Source organism: Ambystoma mexicanum, chromosome 8 (assembly GCF_040938575.1).
Source record: "Ambystoma mexicanum isolate Mex_15411 chromosome 8, UKY_AmexF1_1, whole genome shotgun sequence".
Taxonomy (NCBI): Eukaryota; Metazoa; Chordata; class Amphibia; order Caudata; family Ambystomatidae; genus Ambystoma; species Ambystoma mexicanum.
In genome coordinates this window covers 1,029,336,720-1,029,346,346 of record NC_090929.1, presented here as the reverse complement: position 1 = coordinate 1,029,346,346, position 9,627 = coordinate 1,029,336,720, and the positions used below count along the sequence as shown (strand labels likewise).

General features: G+C 46.4%; 1 protein-coding gene across 1 annotated transcript in view; it reads left to right on the top strand.

The window, feature by feature from the left end:
- Positions 1–666: 666 nt before the first annotated feature.
- Positions 667–9,627, top strand: part of LOC138472687 (dual specificity protein phosphatase 13A-like) — a 217,670-nt gene continuing 208,709 nt past the window's right edge. The window contains exon 1 of the mRNA XM_069610978.1: positions 667–955. Within this exon, the coding sequence (XP_069467079.1) occupies positions 702–955 (254 nt within the window). The 5' untranslated portion in view covers positions 667–701. The remainder of the gene's footprint in view (positions 956–9,627) is intronic.

The following is a 9,627-nucleotide window of genomic DNA, read 5'->3' as shown; positions in this document are numbered from 1 at the left end:
ATCCTTGGCATGGGATGTTGTGACGTCAGCACAGAACCACAGGGCTCATGCGGAGTCACATGTTTGAGATCACATGTGTGACCATGTGAGCCAGTTAATAAAAGGACTCAGCGGTCTCCCACTCGCCAATTGCAGCCAAACTACCTGTTTGGTTTTGGTAGAGTGGTTATTCCAGCCGTGCAATGGGCCGGACAGGCCGCCTAGGGCAACCTCACTACCATGGGGCCAGGCTGGCCGACCCCATAACACAAGGAAGGGAAAATCGGTGATTGTTAGAAAAAATAAAGCATAACAGTGAAACCACAATAAACAAAAAAAGTTTAATCTATGAGTACATGCTAACTGAAGGTACAGGCTGCAACTACAGACCATGATTTGCAGTAACCTGAGGGCAAAGACGTCTGCTTCCGCTTTCAGCTTTTTTTCTGTTACATGGAGCAAACCAGTTTAATACTCCACACTCCTGCTTTCCGTTGTTTTTATCGCCGTAAAAACTATTTCAAAATGCTGTAACACAAAACCTGCAATTATCAAACATGCCATAGCGCCGTGGCCTGCTGTGGCACGTGTCACATGTCGTTTGACCCCCAACCCTACTGCCTCGGGCTGTAGGTGAACGTGCGCAGCTCCAGCTTAATCGAGTTGCTAGGTGCCGTTTGAGCTCCACCTGTCACAGCCTATCTCCAGGAAGAAAACCGAGAATGCTGGCAGAGTCTTGGGACGACGAGAAGATTCGGAGTGTGGGGGGTTGCAACAACAACAACAGATATAGCCTTGTCGGTGGCATGAATGATGAAAAGGTAGATTCCTGCACGGGGTCTGAAGAAAGCTCACATACAGCGGTGGCAGGGCAACCCACGGCCACAGTGAAAGACGTTGAGGCGCTTCTGGCAGCAGCGCGTCGTTCCTGCAATCACGTGGACGAAGTTTGGCCCGCCGTATTTCTTGGAGACTTGTGAGTAAACCTGACCTTAAAGCCAGGTTCATGGACATTCGATTCAAAGTGACAAGCAGGGGCAGCCCCCCCCCCAAAATCAAGTCGGGGCTAAGCAGCCCCCCCCCCTGCCGGAGAGAAGTGATGCAGCATCGATGGCCCTTTCCATCGATACTGCATCTCTTCTCTCCAGCCGGGTATAATCGCGAAAATGTGCGATTAAGCCCTCCCCTCTAGGACTCATATTGGCATAGCTCTCAACCATTTGTGTCACAAAGGCGGGTGAAAACACCTGATTTTGTTTTTGGCGGGTGAGACGCCCATTGGAATGAATGGGCGTGCAGGAGCTTTGGCGGGTGAGTCAGCCCTTTACAAGGCGGGTGACACCCGCCAAATGCGTGTGAGTTGAGAGCTATAATATTGGTGTATGGTCCTGGAGGGGAGGGCTTAGGGCAGCGGTATTCAAACTGTGGGGCGCGCCCCTCTGGTGGACCGCAGCCTAATGCCCAGGGGGGGCGCGCATCCACAGTTAAAAAAAAAAAAGGATAAATGACCAAAGGGTCGGGCTGTTGCTTCATTAACAAGCAGCAGCCCGATCCACGGCCCCTGCCACACGTGCTTAGTGCGACAGGGACCTGACCTTTGTGAGGCCTAGGGCTCCATTAGGAGCCTATTAATGAAGACAAAAGAAAAAAAGCACACCTTCTTTTGCCTTGATGATGGTCATCGCGGCAACAGAAGGTGTGTGCTTTTTTGTGTCTTCATGAATAGGCTCCTAATGGAGCCTGAGGCCCCACAAAGGCCCGGCCTCTGTCACACTATGGGTGGTGGCAGCAGGGTCAGATTGGCCCCTGGCCAGGCCGAAATCGTCCCTGGGGAGTAAGGGCCGGTTACAGACCATGCTTGGGCCGGTTTGGAAAAAAAAATTCGGAAAAATTCATTTTTTTCAAATACATTTTTTCATTTTTTATTCTTCAAAAACCTTTCATCCTTCTTGGGTCGATATAAGTACCAACACAGGATGGGTGATATTGTATGCATATTTGTTCTATAAGAAAGAGCTTAAGGGTAAATGCTATATAATACCATATTATCATGTGGCCTTGGACGTCTGTTTGGAGTCACAGTATTTTGACAATATAGATCTATACACACAGATATTAATGATACGTATGGTGATCCATTCTTGTTTGAAATGTATATCACCTTAGTGAAATCATAACCATGTTTTCGTAATGTAGTTTACTTAGGAATAATGCTATTTGATGCCACTTCCTATTTTGTCAAGGGGTGAAAGGTTGTGTTTCATCGCTTCCCGGGATGTCACTTTGGTGTGGGGTCAAATTACATCACTTGCGGTGATATCATCAGAGGTTAAGTGTCGTGAGGCGAGGGGTGGGCCACTTTTTTGAGGCAAGGGGTGGGCCACTTTTTGTGGGTGACCGAGCCTATTTCTTGTCCCAGTCTGACCCTGGGTAGCAGCAGTGGTGTGGAACTGCCCAAGTGTCACAGACGTGCTAGAACATATTTGGGCACAGGCACCTACTGTTTTACAAATTAAGCACTTGGTATACACATGCAGTTGCAATTAAATGTTCATTAAAAAAGTATGCCCTCAAGAGTATGCTATCACAGAGAAACGGGGACCCCAAAGCCAGTTCAACTACCCACTCCCAGGTGTGCTACTGAACAGGTAGATGTAAGTCGAGAGCCAACCAACCTCTTTCTCCTATCTGTACTACTGTGCCATACAAATTAGGGGGAAATCGCTCTCCTGCAGCCTCTCCCAGTCATCGATTCTTGATGATTTACTGGTGCAGTCACAAAAAAAAGATTTTTTGGGGGTTCATTTTGTTTACAAAAGTAGCGCATTGCTAAAACCCCCTGGCTGCCAGTTCATTGTCTTTGGAGCGTCCCAGGCTCCATACCCCCTGAGAGCCACCAACCTTGGGTGCTGTTTTATAACAAATGAAAGATGCAGACAGAACAATAACTGTGTGAGTCAACTGAGAGATGAACGCACTCATGCTCCATTTAGAGAGAGGCTTTGAAAATGTAGCTCTGACAAATCAGAGAATCAGGGGGGCAAAGAAGCACTGCACATCTCTGCTCCCTCTTCATGGGTTTACGGTTGCCACCTGAAAGGTTTCCAGCAGCTAACCTGCCATCCTGTCCCAACTCCATGCCTCGTGTGCTATTCCCTGGTCAACCAAACCCTGTGAACTCATAGGCCGCATAAGACCCACAGAAGTCTTTTTACCGCCCGCCCTGAACATTTCTTGCACTAGTGCTATTTACGCGTGCACCTCCAAGGTATAATATTAACAACCAGTGTTTGTGGGTAAAGGGCCGGCATAAAGTCTCTATTTCAGAGCCAGAGTCAAATGATAAGGTGCTTGTGGCAGTATGGAGTTCCAGGCCTCTGCTTGGACGCCGGTTCTGCAACCTTTAGCTCTGCAGATGTGTTGGACTACAATGCTCATCAGCCCCAGCCAGCATAGTCAATGGTGATGGATCATAGGAGTCGTAGTCCAAAATATCTGGAGAGCCACATGTTTAAGACCCCTGGCTTTAAGGAACAGGAAGTAAAATAATCCATGAAAGTAACAGGAGTATGACGTTCCTGGATCTACATGGGTAGAATAAAAGTAGACTAGAAGAACAGCCTGGGGGCATCAAGTTTATGTAGGATGGAATTGTGGGGGTCTGAGTCACCTGAGGAGACAGGGGTATTTTACAGGTCTGAAACCTGGTAATCCACTTTACAATAAAAGACAACATGGAGAGAGGTGATGTCTCTGTGTGGCCTGTAAATCTGCCGAGATACCACCAAACTGTACTACCATTACTGCCACTTGGTCTGGCGGGATTACTGCCGGATTACAAGTGGTGGTAGGCAGTGTTAGTCCCCATTAATTGGAGTCAATAGGACTCCATGGTGGATTTCAGCGGTATTACCCCCATAATCCCAAAATTCTCTGTAATTTTATGCAAAGCTGCATTTTATTTTTATAAGGTTATTTTACTCACTGAATGCTGATCAAGTGTTTTAAGTCTGGACTTTATTAACTGGGTGCTTGTAATTGCAGCACAAGCACTCTTTACAATCTAAACTAGAGGTGCGTTTACAATGTTGATTGTTCCAAAATACATCTCCTAGTGTGCTGCTTTGGGTCAGGTGGCCCCCCTTAAGCTGTACACAATGATACATTGTCTGGTTGACATACTATGTGATTTGTGTATTTTATAAAGGAAACTAAGACCACTAGAACTCACCACCCCAGAAACTCCCAATCCCACCTTTGAGGGCATTCCCGTGGACATGGGAACACAGAGGAAAGAATGAATAAAAAAGTATTTGGCTTCAAGAGGAAACTAGACCTTTGCAAAAGAACAGTTGGAGCTGGGCAAGCCACCTAGCAACATTAAGGTCCAGCTTTGATGAATACTTCCCTGAAGTAAATGCTGGCATTAATGACTGCGTGATGCAGACTTTTCTGGCAGAGGAGGTGGTGCATCATCCATTTGATGCCCAGGAAGAGCTGATTGAGGTTCAGTCGGACACTACTCTGCAATCTGAATTTAGGAACATTGCAGTGGGTGAATTTTGACTGAAGGTAATCCTGGAGTATCCTACATTGGCATGGGCTGCTATACAGTCACTCTTACCCTTTGGGTCTTACTACTTGTGCGAAATAGGCTTTTCAGCATTGGCTTTTTTACTGACTCCTTCATTTTTTGAATAAGGGGTGTTTCAAATGAATGTTGAAAACCCGGAAAGTGGGAGTTTTTAAAACATGGAGACAACCATGGCTACAACATTTAGACGCGAGTGCTTCCATCAGTCCCAAACATCACATGGGTGCAGGGTGAGCCTGGGTAACTGCTTTTTAACATTGTACACTACTTTACCAGAATTTCTGGTAAACTACAATGTTAAAAGCAGTTAACTCCAAGCTCTATGATCTTTTTATTTGTTTGGCTTAGAAGTGTATTACTGCCAATTGGAAAGATTCTCGTTCCTTGTGTAGAAGAAGCTGGTGGAACAATATATGTCTCACGCAAAAGATGGAAATGTGCATGGCAAACAATCTTAATTCTATACCCAAGTTTAATGCTAAGTAGTCATTTTTCATTCGCTATCTGAATCACTTTAATGTAACCACGCACGGAATGTGACATCCTCAAATATCTCATACTCCTTTGATGCTCCCAAGATCTTTCATTGTGAATATTGATCCGATCACTCAACTGAATATTTACTGTAATGTATGCCAATGTGCCTCTCTTCATTAATATCTACCTCCCCTCTTTTCCCCCCCTCCCCTCACATCTCGTGTTTGTCAAATGTCAGTCTTGTCTTTGTCTTCCCCCACTTAAGACATCATAATGCAGAAATCGTTCTACACTAAGTTTTGCACAACACTGTGCTATAGTTGTTTCGCGTATGTTTTCAATTGTATTGACAATTTGTTCCTCAAATGCTCAACTCCTAATTATACACAGTGTACTCAATTAACTGCTCTTTCGGAACACTTTCTTTTACCATTGTTCAACCTATACTATTGTAAACTGTTGTAAACTGTTGTAAACTGTTGTAACTATTGTAAATTGTATACTGCATTATGTTTATGAAGTTATGACTTTATGATTGTATACTACATACCTTAATAAAAAAAAAATATTAAAATAAAAAAATAAAAGCAGTTAACACTCTTCCCCCCAAGTCTGAAACCACACTTGATTGCATTATACTTCAGCCAGGATTGCATTATACTTTAGCCAGGATTGCATTATACTTCAGCAGCACATCTGATGTGTCCACTGAAAGGTTTAAGATTAAGCTTCATCCCTAACTCTATCTGGTTACCCAGAGGTAACATCTTAGCAAATTTCACTTGTGGCTGGCCAATCTACAGCAGCACTATTGTAAGTTTGAATTGTTGATGTTTTACTTAACTATGGCACCACACACGTCTTGCTTGGTAGTTTTTAATCAGGAAACATCTTTACTTCTCGTTTCCCTTGAATTGGGAACTTTTTTTTTGGTGGTGGTAGTCCACCTTGCAGCTGTACCTTCTGTTTAGCAAGCATTTCATTCTCCCATCCTAGTTGTGTTGCTGGACAATTATAGAGCAGTGGAGTAGGGGCAGTGATGTCTTACTGGAATGCAACTCGAAGGCTTAAATCTCCTTCTTTCTTGACTTTATTATATGCAGTGCATGTTGCCAATGTTTCCACTGTTCTGTGCTGTGCGCACCAACACCCGCCCCCCCCCGCGCGCCGTTGCACCAAGTTGGCGACTACATGCAAATTTGCGGTCATATAACTGCCAGTGATGTCACTTCCTGTATTTGGGCCCCCCGGGAAATTCATAAATCGGCTCCCCTGGTGACAAGGGGTCTTTTGGGGAATCTGGAGAATTCACAGCTAAAAGCGTAGGTATGCAAAGAACAGATTCGCCGTGTGAGTAGAGGCGATGTGCAGGCTTCTCTCATGCACCGACAAGCAAAAAAGTCTAAGGGCCTGATTCTGGGGTTTGGGGAAACATGGTGTGGACCTTCTCCCTTACAGTTCCCAGCACCACCACCATTCTGAGGGGGTGCAAGGGTTAGAGGGGAGCTGCACTTCTTTCCAGCTTCAAAAGATGATATAATCTCTAGTTATGGGGGCAGCGTGTGGACCAGTGACCCTGAGCATTTTAAAATAGCCTGCCACTTTTCTGGTTGACGAAAGTTCCAGTGGGCCTTCAGTAAATCAGAATAATGGCGCTGCAATCTAGGAAATGTCTAGCTTATACAGGGAAAATGTGTATATTAGCTGATAACAACACCTCACTGGTGCCGTATTTTCACTCCCCTTTTCAATTGCAAAAGTAAATCTTTGCATCTAGAATCCCATTGCATTGTCTTTTCTGCATGATTTATGGCCCCTCCCAGGACTCGTGCAGTGTCACGTGTTGCGGACAGACACTATGTGATGCTTCCAATAAAAGGGGCGCACAGCATCCCGTGCACTAGTTACCAACCAAACTCACAGATTCCTGTCGTAATGTCATGCATGCAAGCAGGAGGGGGCCCCGGCCTTACCCGGCCCCATAACAATGGCGATAAGGACTTGAAGTGACCGTGGGCAAAACGGTCTTGCCGGATGCATTCCTCTATGATCACCCACGTTACGGTGCTCATTCCTTGGTCAGGTGTTTCCTGACGACCGTCGGATCCCAAACGAGGTCCTGTGTTGAGCGGGCGCATGTCCCAGAGTCCCCAGAGCATGCTTGTGACATATAACTTTAGCCTCCGTCGCATCTAGATAGGATTAAATCTTAGCATGTGCCACACTTAAATGGAATTCTTAACTTTAGCTTGCGTCGCATCTAGATACGATTATGAATGTTAGCATTTGCCACACTTAGATGGAATTCTTAACTTTAGCCTGTGTCGCATCTAGGTAGAAATGTGAATGTTAGCATGCGCCACACTTAAATGGAATTCTTAACTTTAGCCTGCGTCGCACCTAGATAAGATCATGAATGTTAGCATTTGCCACACTTAGACGGAATTCTTAACTTTAGCCTGCGTCGCATCGAGACAGGACTATGAATGTTAGCATGTGCCACACTTGGATAGAATTCTGAACTTTAGCCTGCGTCGCATCTAGTTAGAAATATGAATGTTAGCATGCGCCACACTTAAATGAAACTGTGAATGTTAACAAGTGCCACACTTGGATGGAATCGTGATCACAAGCCTGCCTCACATCTAGACAGAATATTAAAGATTAGCAAGTGCCACACTCAGATGGAATAGAGAATGATAGCAAGCATCACACCTAGACATAATTGCAAGGACAGCAATGCCAACTAACCAATCCACTAACAAGTTCACCCCTCTGCATATACCTCTCAAACTCTAACCAAACACAACCACAAGCGTAAAACACTTCAATCCGCACAAACTTAACTACACTGCAACAACAAAACAAACCACACATAGACTCGCACAACAGCACACGACGACTACCGACCGTAAAACACCCCAAGCCCAGCCAACGGACCCACCGGGCTGAGGCTGCCAACAGCACATCACTGCTCTTTTGCACTTTTCCAGCTTATTCCCACTAACTCACCCACCGCCTTCCCTTTTTCAGAGCCACCAGAGTGCCAGGGGATCACTCCGGTGGTGATAGTGCGCGGTACAAATATACTTTAACATTAACTTTGGTGTCAGGCCTGCTCTGACGACCATTGGCGCAGCCTACAAGGCCCTGTGGTACACGGGTGCCCGCACTGGGGTCCCCAGTGCGGGTAGTAAGGAGGGCGATGGCCACGCCTGCTGCCGGATGGCACCGGGTGTGTGTGGCCAGGGAAACAGCAAATGGATGCAACTCCCACCTGGGGGAGGCTGCCTGTGGCGCATCCACGGCATAAAAGGAATCATATCCTGCCGGGGAGAGAAGGAGTGAAATGAAACTCCTGCCTGGAGAGGGAGTGTGTGTCGTGGCCGATGCCAAAGCAGAGGATGCAGAGTGATCCCTGCTGCTGCGAGCAACATGGGTACATGCCAGCAACCTCACCTTGACCGCAGCCCTCAGTCAAGAGGGTGCTCGTGCAGAAAGCAGAATGGAGGCCTGCATCTCCCCCTTCACAACAACAGATGGTCTGCTACCTGCTGGGATGCCTACCAAGGAGAGCTTGAATGTGGTACGTTTGGGTCACTGCCTGCCTGCCCGCCCATGCCAACAACAGACATCCAGTGCTCTGTGCAGCAGATGTGGCCCTTGGTGTATTTGGGTGCGGCTTTGCCTGCTAGCAGAATGAGTGCTATGTCACAGGAACTAAGGAACTGAAGCCGATGCGTCCCCCGGTGCTCCCGAGTGCAGCTTTGCCAGCTAGTGGAGAGCTCTCCACCCAGAGACAAATAAAGTAGCCGCCCAGACTGTAAAGATCTTGATATCTTTGGTACATGTGTCCAAATGCCCCAGTACACCATTAGATTGCGAGGCATGTCCCAAACTGTGATCCTGCATGCCCCAAGATGATTAAAATGGGCACAGTAATGGTTGGGATCCCACATGTCCAACATGCTTAAAGTGGACCCAGCAAAAGCTCTGTTCGGTCATGTCCAAGAAGCTTGAAACAGACTCGGTGAATGCCATGCTGGTGCTTCGTTTGGATGCTGCCACCCAGAGATCATATGTATGTGTGAATGTAATAACTCTTTGAGCACATTACTATTGCTTCGACCCACTGCTCCCGAATGGAACAAATTGTAACCGTTTTGTGCTGTGTCTCATGTATGTCGTTGTTTCAACATTATACCCTTGGCATGGGATGTTATTATTTATGGCCCCTCCCAGGGCTCGTGCAGTATCACCTGTTGCTGCCACATAGGACACCATGTAATGCGTCCAATAAAAGGGGCGCACAGCTTCCCATGCACTACCAACCAAACTCACTGACTCTTGTCGTGATGTCATGCATGCAAGCAGAAGGAGGCACCAGCCACTGTCAGGGGTATGCAAGTGTGGGGATTTGATGTCCATAAGACACATTTTTTCTTTTTTTTCTTTATTGATCATTTCTAATGGGCCTATACACAAGTGTTTCAAGGTGCATCAAGACAAGACGGTGGGGGAACAGGGAAGGCAAAACAGTAATAATGAAGATTGCCCATGCTAGCTGCACTGGTCAG